We start from the raw sequence: 20,445 nt of genomic DNA on the forward strand, positions 1-20,445 counted from the left end.
TGGATATCCAGCAGGCCTGGGGACATTTGCAGCCCTCCAAGATGTTGCTGGACTACACCTCCCATCATCCCTGACCATTGGCCATGTTGGCTGGAGCTGATGGGAATCAGAGTATAACAGCCACACCTTCCCCATTCCCGGAACACTGTGTCCCACAGCCCTCTTGAATTTAATTTATATATTATTTGCCACTAATGCATGCTCTATATGGGCTTGCTTTCAGGGAGGACACCAAGGAGTAAGAAGGGGTAGTGGGCACCCCCCCCCCAAATCCCTGGTATATAGGGAAAGGGGCAAAGCTCAGTGGCAGAGCACATGGTTTGCATGGGAAAAGTCCTAGGCAGTCCTTTTTTTTTTTTGCACCAAAAGGTGCGGGAACGCACTTCAGAAGACCCACACCAAATATGGTATCTTTGGCCTCACGAACCAGAGACCGCATCCTTGCCGGGACAGCTTTCCTTTAAAACCTTCTGGGCTTGATGAGGCAAGTGGCCCTCGCCTGTCCTGAGCCTACTCCAGCTGAGGAATCACACACTTTCTCATCAAGCTTGCAAAGCCCCACCTGCAAGGGCGTACCCACCATGCGGCAAGTTAGGGCAGCTGCCCTACTCTAGAAGCAGGGCTGGTGGGCAGAGGCGGAGCACAGCCCGGCGGAGCGCGAGTTCGCCATTCCCGCCGCACCGCGCCGCACCCTCCCTCCAGCTCCCCGGCGCGCCCTCAGGCAAGGCCAAGCGCGGCGGGGAACCAGGGAGCGCGGCGCGGTGGGCGGGAACGCCGAACTCGCGCTCCGCTGGGCTGGGCTCCGCCTCCGCCCACCAGCCCTGCTGCTAGGGAGGGGCACAGCCCGGCGGAGCGCGAGTTCGCTGTTCCCGCCCACTTTGTGGCCCCTCCCCTTCCGTGCCTTGGCCCCTCCCCTTGCCCCCCCCTAGTTTTGATCCTGGGTACGCCCATGCCCACCTGGGCTGTGGTTCATTGCCTGTCTTCCCTCAGAACTGACAGCTGTAAGTTCTGGAATCCTGAGATCAGGAATTTTTTTTTTTTTTTTGCCACTTGAAGCCAGACAGAAAGTGCTACCCTGTTTTGCCACACCACCTTTTCAGAATCAAGTATTTGAGGTGCTGCAGCAAGACATGAGCTTTCGCCTCATTTTTGGCGCCAGATCTGTGAGGTCGGTCTGCTCAGCCCGAGTTGCAAGCGAGCTTTCGGTGCTTGCCGCTGTCCAAGGCCGGGTGGTTCTGAAGCTCATCAGGCGTCTGAAGGGAAACACCTGGATGATGGAGAAACTACAACTCCCGGCAGACAATTGAGAGAGAGAGAGAGAGAGAGAGAGCAGCAGACACGAGGGAGGGGTCGGTGGGCGGATGGACGGCCGGCCTGGGAGAGGCTTGCCAGCACGTGCTCCCTCTGGTGGGCGCGATTCGAGGAGGGGAGGGGGGCGTGGGGCTGCCTCGCTTCTCCCCCTGCTCTCTTTCTCCCTCTCTCCTCCTGGCTGCTGCACTTCTGCGTTGCTCAGCGCGCGCGCGCACAGGCAGCCCCCTCGGCCGGACTGGGCGGCCAGCTCGCGGCGGGAGCTGCACCTGACGGCAGCGCTGCGAGGAGAGGAGGCAGAGGCGCCGGACGGAGCCGGGCTGGGCTGAGGGGAGACAAAAGAAGAGGAGCCACGAAGCCTCCAACACGAGGCAGCCGCTTCTCCGGGCAGCCTCAGACGGACGCCCCGCCACCCCTCGCTGCTGGCGGACACTTGCTGCTGCTTGCGAAGGAAGAGGAGGAGGAGTCGGCCCCTCGCTTCATGGCTGAGCAGTACTGAGGCGGCGGCAGCGGCGGCGGCTGGAGCTGGAGCCCCGAGGAGCAGCGCTCAAGCCCGTCGCGCAGCCTCTCCCGCGGCTGCTGCTCCTGGATCTCCCGCGGGATTCTCGCCTGGGCTGCCGGGCGGCGCACGATGCGCCCTGCTGCTCGCTTCTGAACGCCCGCCCCGCCGCGATGATCTCCCCGGAGCAGCAGCAGCAGCAGCCCAACCATGTCGTGGCCACCATCGAGAACCTGCCGCCCGAGGGCAGCGGCAGCAGCAGGAGCAGCATCTCCGCCCCCTCGGCTTCCAGCGTGCGCCAGAGGATCCGGAAAGTGTTTAACAGGTGAGCTGCTGCCCACGCCCTTCCCGACCCCTCTCTCGCCCCCCCACCCCTCCTCCAGTCGCCTTGCGTGGAAGAGCGCAGAGCCAGGCTGCAGGAGCGGGATCTCCTGCAGGAAAGAAAAGGCAAACCCCAACACCCGCCGGCTTAAGATCCCTTCTTCCGGTCCAGCGCTGGAGGGCGAGGCGGAACGATAGAAGGGCGCTCTGTACATGCTCAGCCGGGCTCTTTCTTTCTTTTTTTTTTTAGTCGAAGGCGGATCTCTCTGACCTGAGCGTTCCAGCCACTCCTGGCTCCGAGTTGCACCCAGAGCCCCAACAGACACTCCTCATAGGGATCGCTCTAAAGTCTTCCTCGGTTGCCCAGAGTTTCTGTGGTTATAAAGAAAGGGCCATCCATTTTGTTCGATTAGGTGGTTTTCTGAATGCAGGGGCATCCCGCTCCCATATACGGTGTCATGGGAGACTTGTGAAAGCCTCCCTAGGGCTAATGGAGATTGGGGGGCAAAATGGATGCTTTGCATTTGTAGAGGCGGCAGCAGGTGGTACACTAACATGGTGGGTGGAGGATGCGTTGTCCAAAAACGAGAGAGAACGGCAGCCTGTGTGAGAGATGCAAAATGCTGACCTGCTCTCCTTTGGCATTTCTCACCCACACGCTTAACCTGAGTTAAGGGAGGGAAGAGGTGTAAAAGGCATCTTTTGAAAACTAAACTGCTGCTGCCCCCTCCCTTGCCCTCAGTGACTGCCTGCTTCTCACATTCAAGCGAGCGTGCTCATTCCATAAAGTGCCAGAACGGAGGGGATGGCACGGCCCTGATCCAGGAGACAGGGCAGCAAACCACAGAGTTGGAGTTGATGCTCAAGTAGAGCAACACTTGAGTAGTGAGAGGAGGAGGAGGAGGGCAGTGATAGAGGCAAAGGCCGCCCTTTCACAAAAGGACCAAAGTGTCTTAATTCTGCCACAAGGTTTGGTTGGGGGAGGATGGTGTTTGGGTACCCCTGTCATGGTGCAGTTAACTCTCTAAGAAAGGCCATTTTAAACAATGCTTTGTATAGACCCAGGACTCTCTCCAGCTGCTCTCACCCTGCGGATCTGGAAGGGGCTGGTTTTTGTTTGCACTTTTTTCTATGGAATTCACCAGCAAGGAGAAACCATTTATACTGTGCTGTTTCAAATCTTAATAGTGAAATGTTCATACCCAGTGTGGATTCCTTGAATGATGGGCATGAAGTAGGGAGGATTTAGAAATGCAGTTGAGATTAGTCTCTTTTTTATTTGCATTAGGAGGTATTTTGTGTGTGTGTGTGTGTGTGTGTGTGTGTGTTTGCATTTGCAATATTCCCAAACAAACAAAGCCTAATGTGTTGTGGGATTTTCAATGGGTTTGGATTAGCACAAGCTTGCCTGCTCGTGATGATAGGGAAAGTTCCCATTGTAAAGATGATACGGCTTTTTCATACAAGGACTGGAGAATGTTGGCGAGGGGAAACAAAACTAGGATTGTCTTTACAGGTGGTCTGTATTTGTTTATTTTTTTAAAGATTTGAAAGATTTTTAAAGATTTGAAAAGGATAGATAAGACTCTGCCAGAAAAGCCTATGACTCAAAATCCATTTATTTCATAGCTGTATTCCTATATAAATGATAAATCCCTAGTTTTATTTTCTCCAGATCTGATTAGCTTGTATACTCTGCTAAATGTGTTGGCAAGCCAGCCTCCTGTAGGGTGAGAAATTGACTTCCATCTGAGTTTCCTCATGAAAGACCCACTGTGCCTCTTGCTATTGTATGGGTCTTGCTGCTCTCATAAAGTGTATGTGCAAGGCCTCTCACCCTTGAAAAAAATCAGAGGGACCCACCTATTAGTGTTCCCAGGCCAGGGTGCAAGTGTGCCTGTTGAGCGTTTGAGCCATTTGTGAAGAAAGATAGAAACTTGATCAGTGCTTGCTTACTTACTTTTTTAAAGATAACTATTGGGACTGAAGCTGCAACTTAGTGCTGTTTGTCATTTTGGCCCAGGAGTCATCAGCATGGAACCTGTGGCTGCGCGTACACCCACACAGACCTTTCCTGGCCTTGAAAGAAGCCATCTGTTGTAGCCAGTAGAATAAGGTTGAGGCATGTGCTTGTTTGCAGTCTCCACTTGGTCTCTCCACTTTGCAAATGTTCTCACTGACACTCCCCCCCCCCACAAGGTTTGGCTGTTGGGAGCATACAGCAGCCTTCTGTGGGATGTCCTCCTTCTCCTCCCCTCTTGTATGCAAATCCCTCATCCACTTCATGGTTTATAGTAGCTTTAGTTTGCCTCGCTGCCAGAAATGGGCATGTGATTGTCACTAGGCACAGCTTATCTCCAAACTACATAAAATAGTCCTAGTTAGAAGTGGTTTTTTTTAAAAAAAACCTGATTTGAACACAGTATTCAACTACATTTTACTCTGAGTAAGGTAAAGGTAAAGGACCCTTGGACGGTTAAGTCCAGTTGAATTTGACTATGGGGTGCAGCGCTCATCTCTTCTTTCAGGCCGGCATTTGTCTGCAGACAACTTTCTGAGTCATGTGGCCGGCATGACAAAACTGCTTCAGGTGCAACGGGACACTGTGACAGAAGCCAGAGCGCACAGAATGCCGTTTACCTTCCCACCACAGCAGTACCTATTTATCTACTTGCACTGATATGCTTTCTGACTGCTAGGTTGGCAGAGTAAGCCTATTACTCAGAGCAGAGGTTTTCAACCTTTTTGGGTCCACGGCTCCCTTAACCAACTACATTCTTTCTGCGGCACCCCTGTGGGGCTCAGGAGCCCAGTTATGTCACCCCTTGACTGCAGAGCTGGCAGTCCCTCACCCCTTTTCAAACCCTTCCTTGTGGAGTGTTCCCTCAGCCTCCTCTCCCCTCTCCTTGGGATTCCCCTGGGCAGCCGCACCAATGCCCCTAGTCTCTGAGATGCCCCCCCCCCCCGCCCCAAAGAGAGGTGCCTTCTCACACTGCCCCACAGGTGCCTGGGAAGCAACCCCTGGCCTGCCCCAGAGGCACCATTTGCCTGGGGAGCTTGTAGCCAGGGCTGCTGCAACAAACAGCTGTGCAAGCCTTTGGTAGGCAGAGACGCAAGAGGGTATCAGAGGAGGGAGGGAAGGAAAGAGGGACAGAGGCCAGTGTTGCCCACAGCACCCCTGGCCATCATTCAAGGCACCCCAGGGTGCCATGGCACACTGCTTGAAAACCACTGACTCAGAGTAAGCCTATTGAAATGAGTGGACCTAACTCAGGCATGCTAATTAATTTCAGTATGTCAACCCCAGGGGTCCCTTTACCTTCCTCTGAGTAATACTGAGTTGAATGCCACCTAAGATATGGCTGGTGGTTACCATTTGTATGCATGATTTGGCTCTTGTGGCTAATGATGGTAAGCAAGAAGGTGGAAGCAAAAGGTGTAGAGATAGGAGGATGCAAAGGGTCCTTAGCAGATGAACCTTTTGGAGGGGTGGGCAGAGGTGCTCTTGTATATGGTTTTCTTGATGATTGCTTGACATATTCCAAATCTCATCCATGGGATTTATTTCAAGACAGATTCCTAATTAAGCATTGCTTCTAGATGAAAGGTGGTGAGATATGGGAGTGCATTTTAATTTTTCGAGCTTTTCTGAATTTGGAGCTGATTATTTTAACCACCAACCCTGATGATGTTTTCTGTAATTCCTAGAGCAATGTCACTGCCGGTCCTCAAGTAATGTCACTGCCTTCATTTTAATGAGTTCTTCTCACTCCAGGAACATCTTGAAAGCCTGTCGGAGATGGAAAACGTATTTTACTTAATTGGTCATAGAAACAGATACCCTTGAAGCAACTCTAATGTTATGATGTGAAGCAAATAGCAACTCTTGTCTGAAGGTGTTGTGGTGAATTCTGTCCAGGATCTCAGCCCCAAACAGCAGTGGAAGGGCATTTTCCCTTCATTTTCTCTGTAGATTTGTGTTTGGGATCTACTCTGAGTGGTGTTAGATGCTATGAAAAGTCAGGAAGAACAAGAAGTACAAATACCTCCTGCTTCTAGTCCATCATTCCTCTCATAAGTTTCCTAACAGCATACACTGCTTCCATTTCTGAGAGGGAGGGAACACTGTTGAGAGACAGTATGAAGTAAAGAATATGTCTAGAGTAGGCATCCCCAAACTTCAGCCCTGGCTCCGGATATTTTGGACTACAATTCCCATCCTCCCTGACCACTGGTCCTGTTAGCTAGGGATCATGGGAGTTGTAGGCCAAAACATCTGGAGGGCCGCAGTTTGCAGATGCCTGGTCTAGAGAAATGATCCCTTAACCTACAAGGCAAGTGCACTAATAGGTGAAGATGGGGGGGGGGAACAAGTCAGAAGGGACTTCTAGGACAATGATGACTGTTTTTTGAGTGTGTTGGGAGACTTCCCAAGGAGGCATGGACTTTGGCCACGGCAGGTACAGAGTGCGGTATGCACTTCAGCATCTATAAATCAGTGCAAAACAAGAAACTGGATGCTCATCTCTTGGCATGTTCTTAACCTTAGTCAGTTTGATGCAGGACAAGGCAACTAAGTTGAACCTCCATATGCGGTTCTGTTTCAGGGTTCCATCATTCCATTCCACTCCCCCACCCCCAACATATATCTCCCCTCCAATAGGCATTCAGGACTCAGTGCCCACTGAGCAAGTCTAGTTTGTATTGAACTGTTTTTTAGGATTTTAGGTGGATTGGGTGGACACACCAGTGCTCAGTGCTGGCTATGTTAAAACCCTTGGATATCTTCATTGAGTTGTTCTTTTTATGGTTGTGTGTGTGTATAATTCTCTCTCTCTCTCTCTCTCACACACACACACCTCCCTACTCCTCCTTGTTTGCTTAGCAAAATGTTAGGGTCAGTGCCACTGAGATGCTGGAGACGAAGACAGAGAAATCATGTCCTCTTTTAATATCTTAAAGCTTGAGTGTGTAGAATCTGCTGTCTTGCTTTCAAACAACTGATGAACCCATTTGTTGGCTCCTAAAGTTCTGTTTCCTTGTTAGAACTATCATTTTTAAATCAAATTTAATAACAAGTAATTTATAAATTTATAAATAAAAGACTCGTTCTAAACTGTTCCCTCCTGATGGTGGGGCTTTGAGGAGTGATGGGGTCACCACAGCATCCACTCTCAGGGCTGCTCATGTTGGCCTCATTGGAAGGTGGTGGTAGGGAACAAGTGAACCCACATTGGGGCCAATGCTGTCACATGTTGGCAGTGAGACTGGCTCTAGGCCATCTTAGTCCTTCCTTACCCTCAGAATGCTCCACTTTGGGGCTTTCTGCTGGCTCCTGCTAGTTGGCCTCCCAGCTGCCCACATGTTTGGTGGAAAGATGGGAGAGGTAATCAACAATCGCTGGAGACTATCCTAGCCAAGATAGTTGAGCAGAAGGGACACTTCCACTAACTTCAACTCTCTCCTCTCCTCCTCCTTGCACAAGGGAGGGCAGGATGCTCTGTAAACAGGCTTACAGAAGAACTGAGTCTCCTACACATGAAACTTCTCCAAACTTCTCCCATAAGTTGTTTTTAATTTGTTAGCTGCTTTTCAAAATAAAGTATTTCTCCAAGGTATTGGAAATATGACTTCAAAACATGAACTCATCTGTTTTAGGGTCCGAAAATTTTCTAATTGAAACTACCAAAATACAGAAAGCCCATAACTTAACATGGGGGGTTGTGCTACGGGGATTGCACCTAAAGCCAAAATTGTGCATAGTCAAACCACACTGGGTTCAATGGCGGGTGGAATTGCCAGTCATTTCCTCCAGAATCCTGCCCTCTTTCTGCCCCTTTTTAATTTATTTTTTTTTAAAAAAAATGCCATGCGCGTAAAGCTGAATGAGCACAAGTTAAATGTGCATAAGTTGTGGGCTTACTGTACGCAACTTAGTTTTAAAAATGTAGAGGAAAACCACTTGAAGTAAGGCCAAATACAAGATGACGACGACGATGATGATGATGAAATGGTTTGAGAAATATTCTGCCACCCTAAACCAGCAAGTTCATCTGAGTTGCATGATTAGAGGGGCAAACAGCAATGTGGATAAATTACGGCATTTCTGATATTGATTAAAATAAACCTGAAGATCCAATGTATTTGCCTTTGCAAGTCCTACAGAATGAATTCTCATAACCTTGAACACTTGAGCTTTCTTGTGCAGAACAAAAGAACTTTCTTCCTGTGGGATTTTGTATAAAGAGAAACAAAGAGCTATTTAATTTCTCTTAACATAAGGGCAGTGGAAAAAGTATGAATCCGAAGGTTCTTTTTCATTGCATTACTCCCCCCCCCCTTTGGGAAGAAAAACAGTTATGTTTGTAGTTAAAATATTAGTCCATACAGAGTTAATATGATTTGAGTGATGGTTCAGTGATTGTGCCCTCAGTAGCTGCAGTTGGCAACCATAGTGAAAACTGAAGCAATGAGACATGCTTACCTTTATGTCTGAAGAGGGATCATGGTTTGTTTCTCACTAAACAAACCATGATAGGATGCCTGATTAATTGAGTGAAACAAACCATGACTCCCAATTCCGACATAGAGCTAAGCCAGGGATTGTCTTTTCTGCCACAGGGCGGGCGCCGCTACTGAGAAGGCCCTCTGCCTGGTTCCCTGTAGCTTTGCTTCTCACAGTGAGGGAACCGCCAGAAGGCCCTCGGCGCTGGAGCTCAGTGTCCGGGCTGAGCAACGCGGGTGGAGACGCTCCTTCAGGTATATAGGACCGAGCCCTTGTGACTTGCTCCCTTTCCTATCATTTCCCAGGCAAGCTCCAAGCAGGGAAGTGGCAATAGAGAGCAGCGGTGCACACAATCAGAATGTGAGGTCATGGCGTCACATTGCACATGCGCTGCTGGGCACCAGCAGGCTGGTACCCAAGTTGGCACCCCTGGATGGAATATAGCTCTCCAAAGTTAATGAAGGCACTATAAGTTGGATGTCTTGAAGCTGCCAAGAAAACAATTGGTGATTGAATCAATGATGCAGACATCCTGGTTGTTTTTTTAAAAAAATGAACAAAAGAGAAGCAAATGCTGAACTATAGTGTCTGCATCCAGCTCCCTTCTCTTCCCAGGATTAGGTGTGATGGTTAATTGGAATCTCCACGTTCATAAGGAGTATTCCTCTGAATATCAGTTGTTGGGGGAATGGCAGGAAAGCATCAGAATCATAGAACTGTAGAGCTGGAAGGAACCACGAGCGTCCTCTAGTCCAGTGTTTCCCAACCAGTGTGCCTCCAGATGTTTTGGGACTACAACTCCCATCATCCCTAGCTAGCAAGACCAGTGGTCAGGAATGATGGGAGTTGTAGTCCCAAAACATCTGGAGGCACACTGGTTGGGAAACACTGCTCTAGTCCAACTCCCTGTAATGCAGGATACTTTTTGCCCAAGGTGGGGCCCACAACCCTGAGATTGAGTCTCATGCTCTACCAACTGAGCCAGCCAGCCAGCCACTGCAATTGTTTTCTGGGCAACAAGTTCATGCAGTTGTCTTCTTGCTACTGTGAGAAACAAGGTGCTAGAGAAGATCATAAGAACATAAGATGAGCCTGCTCTCACAGCAGCCCACCAGATGCCTGTGAGAAGCACGTAAGCTGGACGTGAGCACAGCAGCGCTCTGCCCACCTGCAATCCCAAGCAACTGGTATTTAGAGCCATGGTGCTTCTGACAGTGGAGATAGAACATAGCTGTTGTTGTTTCCAATTGGATGCTCCCCAGATGTTGGACTCCAGCTACCAAGCTAGTGATCATCCTGAGGGCACCAGGTTTGGGGACATCTGGACTAGACCAGGGGTCTGCAACCTTTAAGACAAAAAGAGCCACTTGGACCCGTTTCCGAAGAAAAATAAATAAACTGGGAGCCACAAAACAGGGACGTAATTAGAAATCAGAGGGCCCCATAGCAAAATTTGCTATGCCCAATAATCAATGCCCCAAAATGCCATAGAAAATTAATCAGGGCCCCAGTGTACCATAAATCATAATCAGTGCCTGATGTAAATAATAATTAATAATGAGGGCCCAATCTCATCCTTGTCATTATAAAAATAACTTTTGAGTTTGGGCTGCCTTGATTACTGGGAATGGGCACCAGCAACCACTGCCTTATGAGTTTGGGCTGCCTTGATTACAGTGGTACCTCGGTTTATGAACACAATTGGTTCCGGAAGTCTGTTCATAAACTGAAGCGTTCATAAACTGAAGTGAACTTTCCCATTGAAAGTAATGGAAAGTGGATTAATCTGTTCCAGACAGTCCACGGAGTACTTAAACTGAAGCATTCATAAACTGAAGCGAACTTTCAATTGAAAGTAATGGAAAATGAATTAATCCGTTCCAGATGGGTCTGCGGCGTTCGTAAACCGAAAATTCATAAACCGAGGTGTTCATAAACCAAGGTTCCACTGTACTGGGAATGGGCACCAGCAACCACTGCCTTATGAGTTTGGGCTGCCTTGATTACTGGGAATGGGCAAAACTCTAACTCCCTTATTAGGACACCTGTATGGTTTCATGTGTGTTGCTCCCATCAAGTGAACTTATAAAATTTCCTCATATTGAATCAACCCATTGATTAATACATCTACCTCAATCTCCTGACCAGGCCGGCAGGAGGCCACAGGCAGGCCGCAGGCAGGAGCAGGAGCAGCAGCAAACACGCGCTCCGAGCCCGCAAGCCGTTTCTGCTGCTGGGCGGGAAGAAGCGCGCCCGTTAAAAAAAATAACTCCGTCCCCGCCCCCGTGAGCCTATTGGCTGCAGAAATGCGGCGGGGAGGGGCTGATGCAGGGAGGGGGCCGATCACGCTCCCCAGGCTGCTAACGTCACCTTGCGTCCTTTTTGCACAGCGCATGCGCACAGCGGAGTTGTGGACTCTGGCGGGCGCCGTGCGGGGCGCAGGCGCACAGCGTGCCGCCACAGCTGTGTGCGCCGGTGGGCACCGCGCGAGCGTCTGGCGGGCATGGCGGGCGCTGCCGCATGGCTCAGGCGGTGCATGGCTCGGACGCCTCCTCCCCTCGTATCCGCTCCGGAGCCGCAGCAAAGGTGTAAAAGAGCCACATGCGGCTCCGGAGCTGCAGGTTGCAGACCCCTGGACTAGACGGATTGACAGTTGTCTTCTTTTAAATGAAAGTCTAGTCATAGGGCAGGATGAGATAGGGAAATGGGAGAGTATATATTCCCACACTTGTTGGAGTGGGTGAGGTAACATATTAAAGTGTAGGGAAAAGCAGAAGAATCATTTCAGAGGGGTGCTGATATGAAGGAAGATTCCTGGGTGATCTTTAAAATGCACCTGCAGTTTGGGCCATAGACTTTAATGCATTTAAACTTGGAGACTCTTTCCTCCCCTCCCTTTTCCTGTATACCAGACATGCACTTAATTTAGCATATTCAGAAATGAACTTTTCTGAACAGTACAGTAAATTAATAATGCAAAAGCCTATGCAATGAGCTGCATTCTTAACTTGTGAAAAATCTCACAAATAGAATTGGGGCGGAAGGAGGAGAGACGTTTTCTCATGAGGCATAAATTGGCAAGTCTCTCCCTGGGAATATATGTATGCCGCTTAACTTGGGCATTTGGGAGATCTGTGCTTTCTGGGTACCTGTTGTATGCATAAGATCCCCCCCCAATGTAACTTGGGCTTTGGGAAAGAGGGTTAGCTAGTGCCTCTTGAACTGGGGAGGTTTCCAAAGAGCAGAAGCATAAATGGCTTCATAGACAACTCTGGAGAATGGACAGAGTAGCTCTGATAGAATGGACAGAGCAGCTTTAATGTGCTAATGAGGGGAAGACCAGATGCCAGAATTGATCAGAGGAGCTCTTTGTGATTCTGTCTCTTTTGAGATGGCTGAAGCCTCTGTCCTTATCACTGCCACTACTGCTCACAGGCAGGGGGGAGACAGTGGTGCTCTTAGAGAGAGGTGTTCGTTTCCTTTAGATCAGCAAGTAACCTTAAAAATCAGCACCCGAATGCTGATTAGGGTAAAATTGCCAGGAGAGATTAGGGGAGGCAAACAGCCTGGATGGGATACTTAATAAAAATAAAAATAAACTACTCTATTCAGGTTGTGTGTGTTGGATTCTTGCAACCTTTCCAAAAGTGGCACAGACAATTGCACCTGTCCTTTTTTGTTTTGGAGAATGTTCTCCTTATTTTTGTGTGTGGCTGCTACTTTGCTTCCAGTATCATAGCCAATTTGCTGAGGATCATAAATGGGAGAGGGCTATTGCTTGTATATCCTGCTTGTGGGCTGCCTATAGACCAGGCACCCCCAAACTTTGGCCCTCCAGATGTTTTGGACTACAATTCCCATCATCCCTGACCACTGGTCTTGTTAGCTAGGGATCATGGGAGTTGTAGGCCAAAACATCTGGAGGGCCGCAGTTTGGGGATGCCTGCTATAGACATTTGGTCGGCCATACTGAGTATGGAAGAACTAGACCCACTGAGCAATGGCTTCAGAGATTCATGTTGCGGAGGAGGGCTTTCATGGTGGTGGCACCCACCACATAGAATGATCTCTCTTCTGAAGCATGCACTAATTATATTGTCTTTTTGGGTTAATGCATACTTTTTCTTTTTCTTTTTTGCATTGGCATTTTCTGGCCATTAACTTTGCTTTCGCAGAGTGCCAGTTCCTTTGGCTGTTGTGCTATTGTTTTGAGATTTTGTAAAATGTAAAGGGACAGAGCAGCGCATCAAATAAATGCACAGGTCTTCAGTCTGATGCAGCAGGGCAGCTTTTACATTCCTGTGAGCCCAATGGCATTATTTGCTGCAAGCCAATTAAGCAGCACATATCTGCTTAAAACAAAATTTAGTTAATTCAAAGGCAGCCATCTATTTTAAGTGGTTTATCAGCAATTACCTCTCATCTGGCTTCATATGTGGTAAAGAGGGGAAGGGAATTAAAATGGATAGTATTGGAACTCAATTTACTCCTTGGGAAGTGAGGACATGATATCACCTAGATTTAAATGTATATTGTTCTCTTTATCCTCTGTTGTCTCCCAAGTCTGAATTGATTCAGGGACATTTGTAGACCTGACATGCTTGAGCAGCCTTTTGAGTGGCATCTTTTCACTTCTGAAATGCCGTTTTCTTTCTTCATCTGATATGGGTGCCACCAGGGCTTTTTTCAGCTGGAACTCACAGGAACTGAGTTCCGCCACCTCTTTGGTGTGTTCCAGCACCTCTGTAGCCTTGTGGCATGGTGGCACAGTGCTTGTGGCTGCGCGACAGCACGGCGATCTGTGTGGCACGTTGGAGGGCGGCAGCATAAGAGGAGAAGGGTGATCTCCCCTTTAAAAAGCTCAATAACTTTGGCTAGGTGCTCCCCCCTTTAAAAAAGCACTGGGTTTTCTAGTGAAAAAAAAAGCCCTGGCTGCCACTATCCTGTTTGACAATGTCTTCCAGAAAGGTCTAGTCAGTGCTGTTATTCTGGAAAAAGAGGTACTGAATTCACCATGAAAATCTCCCTTGTTCTCTTATAATGGCAATGGTGCCCATCTGAGAGGTGCTGGAACTGAGTTCTGGTGAGTTCTGGTTGGGGGGGGGAAAGTCCTGGGTCTAGCAGAGGCTTTGATTTTGGAACCTGAAGTCATTTTGTGTGTGGGCATGTACGTACCGTACCGCCTAACGTTCTTGCTCGCTTGCTTGTTTACTGCATTTATATCTCACCTTTTCTCTAAGGAGCTCAAGGTGACATACTGTACATGTTTCTCCCTCTTCTCATTTAATCACAACAACCCTGTGAGGTAGGTTAGGCTGAGAGGCAGTAACAGGCCCAAAGTCACCCAGTCAGCATTAACGGCCAATTGGGGATTCAAGTGTCCTAGTCTGACACTCCAACCACTACACCGCCCTGGCTCTCCTATACCCAGCCAAATACCACTAAGGCATGATGACTACCTTGGCACCATTTTTCACATTGTTAGATGTGTCAACACTTCCTGAAGAAGAAGAAGAAATGCAGAGTTCTTTTCATGTATGAAATATTTATCAAAACCTCTGTCATGCACAGGCCTGGTTCACGTGTCATGGCAAGCCAAACTGTCGCTTACTAGGTAGGACCATGAAAACATGTTTGGCGTATAGAGCAGGGCGGTCCAACTTCTCATACCAAGCTGGCCGCAAGAGCCCTTTGACACCATGCTGGTTCTCATATTCCTCTGTAGTAGGTGAGAGAACAGTGAGTGTCACACCTGTCTTAAGTATTTCTAATATTATATATGGGCTGGGAGCCAAAGAACGCCAAGCGAGAACAGAAAGCTCCTCCACGTGTGCCATCCTGCATCATGCCACATCATGCCCAGCTTTCGGAAGTTTCTGGGTTACAATGAGAAGGGATGGTGATATAAGAAACCCCAAAACCCTTTGGATCCTCGCCATGGTGTGTTTATGTTCTTTTACCATGTGCACACATTTTAGTGATGCAACCTTAAAGTTTGCTAGAGAGCCTTGGGCAAATCATTATCTAGCTGGGTTATTGTACAGATAGGAACATAAGAAAAGCCTCTTGAATCAGGACAAAGGACCATTTAGTACAGCACTCTGTTCTCACTGTGGCCAATCAGATGTCCACAGGAAGTCCAAAAGCAGAACCTGAGCACAACACTCCCCACCTGTGATTCCCAGCAATTGGTATTCAGAAGCATATTGCCTCCCACAGAGGACAATCCCATGCATACCATTCTGGGTATATTTGAGTGGGTTCCAGCTATGATAAAATGCATACTGCACAACATGTTTCACATACGGTATATCAGAAAGGCAGGATACCTTGTTTGTACACATACCCTTCCACTTCATTATGTCCTGAAATGTTCCTGTTTGGATCTTCAGTGTCAAGCGACGTTAAATCTGCAAGCGAGTTATTCTGGAGGCGTTGGACAGGTCCTGCTTAATGGTCAGGTTGAGCTCAACATGAAGCATCGACCTTGGTGAGCGAGTGCCAATAGGCTCACAAGGCATACCAGACTTTAAGGATTTCATTTACAAAATTGCTCTACAATGGCAAATGGATCGCTGCGGCTCTAATGCTGATAAATAGGCTCATTTGTGTCCAATAACAAGACCCTAATTATTGCCTCCCCAGCACCCAAGTTAATTGCAACCTGTAAGGCAATATTGGCTGGTGACAGAAGGAAAGCATTGCTCAAGCCATTTATATCATTGGTGATTAGACCTCACAGCCTGGATGTTCATTTGTCAAAGCAGGGCATGCCTTCAGCTTATCTGGGAAGCTGCACGGGCATGTGTTCTATTGTGCTGCAGGGATTTACACACACACACACACACACACACACACACACACACAGTTGGAAAAGAAATGTATTACTTTTTTGAACCTTCAGCAAAACTGATTCTCATGGCCCAGGACATGGCCAAGCAACTTTTCTCTGAATCTCCAGCACAAGAGTTATATTGGATGTCAAAAGTCCTAAGCATACTGTTATGGTTATTCTGTGTTGTATTACTCCTGCATAACATTTAGGAATGTAATGCAATTTACTCCTCCTCCATGGTTGGTGTGACTTTTATATATATATAGGGAGGTAGTATGAGCCATCCTTCACATTCAGTGACATAAATATCCCAGCTCTTGCCTCTTCCTCTTTGAATAGCACCAAATGTGCCTCCAAGAAAGCTGGCATTAAAATCAGATAACTACAAGTATGTCAGTATTTTCCTTAAGCTAATAATAATAATAATAATAATAATAATAATTATTATTATTATTATTTATACCCCACCCATCTGGCTGGGTTTCCCCAGCCACTCTGAGCAGCTTCCAACAAAATATTAAAATACAGTAATCCATCAAACATTAAAAGCTTCCCTAAACTGGGCTGCCTTCAGATGTCTTCTAAAAGTCTGGTTGTTGTTCTCTTTGACATCTGGTGGGAAGGTATTCCACAGGGTGGGTGCCACCACTGAGAAGGCCCTCTGCCTGATTCTCTGTAACTTGGCTTCTTGCAGTGAGGGAACCGCCAGAAGGCCCTTGGCGCTGGACCTCGGTGTCCGGGTAGAATGATGGGGGTGGAGATGCTCCTTCAGGTATACTGGACCGAGGCCGTTTAGGGCTCTAAAGGTCAGCACCAACACTTTGAATTGTGCTCGGAAACGTACTGGGAGCCAATGTAGGTCTTTCAGGACTGGTGTTATGTAGTCTTGGTGGCCGCTCCCACTCACCAGTCTAGCTGCCGCGTTCTGGATTAGTTGTAGTTTCCGTGTCACCTTCAAAGGTAGCCCCACATAGAGAGCGCATTGCAGTAATCCAAGTGAGAGATAACTAGAGCATGCACCAGTCTGGTTGACGGCAGACTGAGGTTGGTGTTATCATATAGTGGTTGTTATCATACAGTTACGGCAACACGCCAATTCTTATTTTTGGGTTCTGACGCATGCATGTCATCCCCACCTCCAACTCTTTGGTTAGATGTTGGTGGACAATTGGTTTGAGACAGTGCTGGATGAAGGGATATTCCAAAACCTGGTACTGTGAGGTAACCAGAAGTGCAACAGTTATTTGGCGGGCTTCACAAGAAGGGCTGTATTTATATCCAACCAATAAAGATATCAAGCTGTAGCTGACTATACTGGAGTGGAACTGACAAAAATGGCACTGAAAGTCTTTGCAGAGCTATATCATCTGCAGGAACCTGGCCTTTAGGTTCCTGTTATGAGAAGCTGGCATCCCTTTGGGGTGCGTGGGCTTGTGATGGCTTGGTGTCTAGTCCTTTTGTAGGGCGACTGTTGTTCAAAGAGGAGGCATGTGATGGTTGAATCATGTCCTTCCTCTCTCTCTCTGCACAAAAGTCACACGGATCCCTTTTCAAGTGGGCAGGAACTCTTTCCCTTTTTGGAGAAAAGCCTTGTGTGTTTTCCTTCTCCCCCAGCCCCCAGAATTCCCTGCTATACAGTATTGTCTTATTCTTTTGAACCTTGGCTCCATCTGTTGGCACGGCAACACTTCTGCATGGATCTGCAAAATCTTGTGAATAAGCCAGTCATCAGCAGTTCATTAACACAACTTCTGGATAGATTTTTTTTTTTAAGCACAGGGCACATTAAAGGATCATGCAATTCAGATTAAGGTTCCCTGTGGCGTTTCCCATAGTACGTTTTGCATCAGCTTTTGATTGGAATTGCAGCACACAGAGCCTCATTGAAAAAATATTCTGGACAATTAAACTCCTGCCTGCAGAACCTAAAAGATAATTGGCCTTTGAAAATACTTAGGGTTAGATGTTCAAAATGTGCACTCCACTGTTCTGTATTGTCTAGTTACACCTGTGGAACAGGGGTGTGTCTTTTCAGGTGTACTTTCTTTGTATCAAGGACTGCAGCATATCTTTAATTGTTACTTATTTGGCTGCTACCTGTTGTATTTATTATTAAATTTATATCTTGTCCTTCCTCCCAAAGATATTCAGGGCCCCCAAACAGCAAAAGAATTAAATACATCTTTTAATTTTTTTATTTTATTTTTTAAAAAAATCCATTACAGATGCAGACTGGGAAAGAGCTCATCTTAAACAGTTTGTAGGGAGACAGAGAACTTCACAGGCTCTGAAAAGAAACCAGAGATGGCACCTGACTAATATTTAAGGGAAGGGGACTCCAAAGGGCAGATGCCACAACTTTAAAGACCCAATTCCTATATTGTGCAGAATGGACCTCCTGATAGGATGGTATCTACAGGTGGCCTTCACCTGCAAAGTGCAGTGATCAGTTGGCTAAATAAAGGGAGAGGCGGTCTTTCAGGTATCCTGATCCCAAGCTGTATAGGGTTGCATACACCAAAAGCAGCACCTTGAATTTAGTTCAGTAGCTAATTGTTGCTGGTATACACAAACAGCCAACTTTGGAGTGGAGGTTCAGGGGTAGGAGAGAGGGAGAAATGCACAAGTGGAAGACCTTGCAAAGGGCTTCCGCTGACAGAGTTGGGTGAATCCCACCTGAGGTCTATTTTAGAAGCATAATATAACTATGGAGAACCCTTTTTTCTATTTGGGGTAACCGTTTGGGGGTTGCATGCCAGTGGTAAGTGTGATTGAAGCCAATAGTGAATGGCGTCATAGCCAGAGGTAGACGGGTTCCTTGTTGCTCTTTGCACATTTCCTCAGGTAGGGAAGGCTGGAGCTTTGAAGCAACTCCATTCCTCCCTGACTGCCAACCAGACCCTCATCAGTGCTTTCCCCTCTTTCATGAGCAGCTAGCTAAGCACTTGGGAAGAGGTCCTGAAGCTCCTGGCGGGCTGTCCATCTTTTCTTCCCCCAGTTGTGGGCGTTGCTCATTGGACAGAAGGCAGAGTAACCAAGAGTAGAGAGAGAGAGAGAGTGGAGAGAGCCAGAGCCTCTCATCTTCCTCTGAACATAATAATAGCTTGCTGGATCAAGCTAATGACCCAACTAGTCCACCATCCTGTTCTCACAGTGGCCAACTAGATGCCTTTGGGAAGCATGCACATAAGACCTGAGTGCAACAGGCTTCCCTTAAAATGCCTGCTGCTATCATCTGCTGACTTGAACAGAGAGAGCTATAGGATTCTCTCTTTATATCATTGCTCAGCTTCATCTGTGTACCAGACACATGGAGAAAATATATATTTCCCTGAGAATTCACCCAGACCAGAACACAGTTAAAGCATAAATATATGAAGTATTTAATTAAGGAACATGACGTTCAGAACAAGTAGTCTTCATACACAGAACTATGTAAACACAGAATCCCACTGCCCATCTAAAGTAATTGTTTCATAACAACTATAAATATATACTTTTCCTAACTCCCTTATATCATCCTCCCCCCCCCCCATGTTGTGCTGGGAAGGATTGCAGGGGGCCTCTACTTCTATGTACTTGATTACAGGAAGATTCTTCTACACCGCTAGGATGTGCATTGAAGTGAAAGTGACCTAGAAGCCCCCTGCAGACTGTACAATATGGAGAAGGTCAAAGACTAAGGTGTATGTGAGATACATACAAGGAAATGTGCACCCCAGTTTCAAGTCCACACTTTGAACATCCACAAGTTCAGGCAAAGGTCTGAACACGCCTTCAGTTTCATCCCTTGCCATGTAATATAACAACATTTATACTGGCTTATAGAGGCTTAGTTCAAAAGAAGTGTGAATAACTGCTTCTGTTTATGCATGCAAACTTTTTATTCTCTATTCCACTGGCCGTGCCCACACCTCCAATCTCACTGCCCATGCGCCATGAATGACTGTAGCTGGGTGGCAAATCAGCTGCCTCCATGTGTGCTGCTCTGGATCCAACCCATGTTCAAGTAAGTGTTGCCGAGAAGATGTATGACACTTTAGCAATCATAATTACGGAGACTATACCAAAGAGAAGCTAGAAGGCCATAGAACTTAATGAATTAAAAGTCCCACATGATTTATTTAAGTCACCTAGTCAATTCTCCTCTCGTTATTTAATGGTTTCTTATGAGGTTATAAGTAGGTTAATCTTTACAAATGCCTCCCTCTCATTTGTATTGTGGTCACAAGAACAAAGTACCTGAACACACCAGGCCTTCATTTTAGAGTTGCTGGAATCTTTTGTGACCTTAGGAAAGGGATGGGGACAAATTAACGTTAGAGCTGCTTTTAAATCTGCCAATGAAAGAGCACACTATGGATTTTCTGAAGGGAATCTGGAGAGGCAAAAAAGTGCCAGGAGAATAGACTTTTATGCTAGGGACCTTTGAGGAAAGATGAAACTGCTTTTATCCATTCCTCTCTTTCCCCCCTCCTCCTCTCCACAAACTTCCACTGCTTTTCTTTTGTTCTTTTTCTAGTGAAAGTTGCTGTATCTTATTCAGCACAGCACATTGCAAGCCTAAGCAAAGTGCAATTTGTGCTTGGTGCATTGATTGTTACAGACACTAATTGTAGCTGCTGCTCAGGGTTGGAAGGATCACAATTTTAAAAATGATTTTGTCCACCCCTAGGCTTCTGTTTCACCTCTGAAGTCTTATTGTGTAGAAAACATGGTGATGCAGTCAAATATAACTTGATTGCATTCTTTAGCCAGGAGGGATCCAAAGATCTAGAAAATGCTGTTGTTCCATCTCTTGGTAGTATGCAACGTTTCAGTCATAGCAATGCAATTTTGATGGGATGTTTGGGAAGCCGTGCTGATATGAATGAAAGTCAAGCAGTTCTCACTGTGTACTGCAGGGGTGACTGACCCATGGTTCCTGCCCCACATCGAATCCCTCAAGGAATCTCTGCCACAAAAATTGTCTCTTTT

The 20,445-nt window shown here is 47.2% G+C and overlaps 1 protein-coding gene across 1 annotated transcript in view; it reads left to right on the forward strand.

The window, feature by feature from the left end:
• Positions 1-1,459: 1,459 nt before the first annotated feature.
• Positions 1,460-20,445, forward strand: part of SLC35F1 (solute carrier family 35 member F1) — a 196,799-nt gene continuing 177,813 nt past the window's right edge. The window contains exon 1 of the mRNA XM_035110675.3: positions 1,460-2,132. Within this exon, the coding sequence (XP_034966566.1) occupies positions 1,981-2,132 (152 nt within the window). The 5' untranslated portion in view covers positions 1,460-1,980. The remainder of the gene's footprint in view (positions 2,133-20,445) is intronic.

This window comes from Zootoca vivipara, chromosome 3, assembly GCF_965207765.1.
Source record: "Zootoca vivipara chromosome 3, rZooViv2.hap1.1, whole genome shotgun sequence".
NCBI lineage: Eukaryota > Metazoa > Chordata > Lepidosauria > Squamata > Lacertidae > Zootoca > Zootoca vivipara.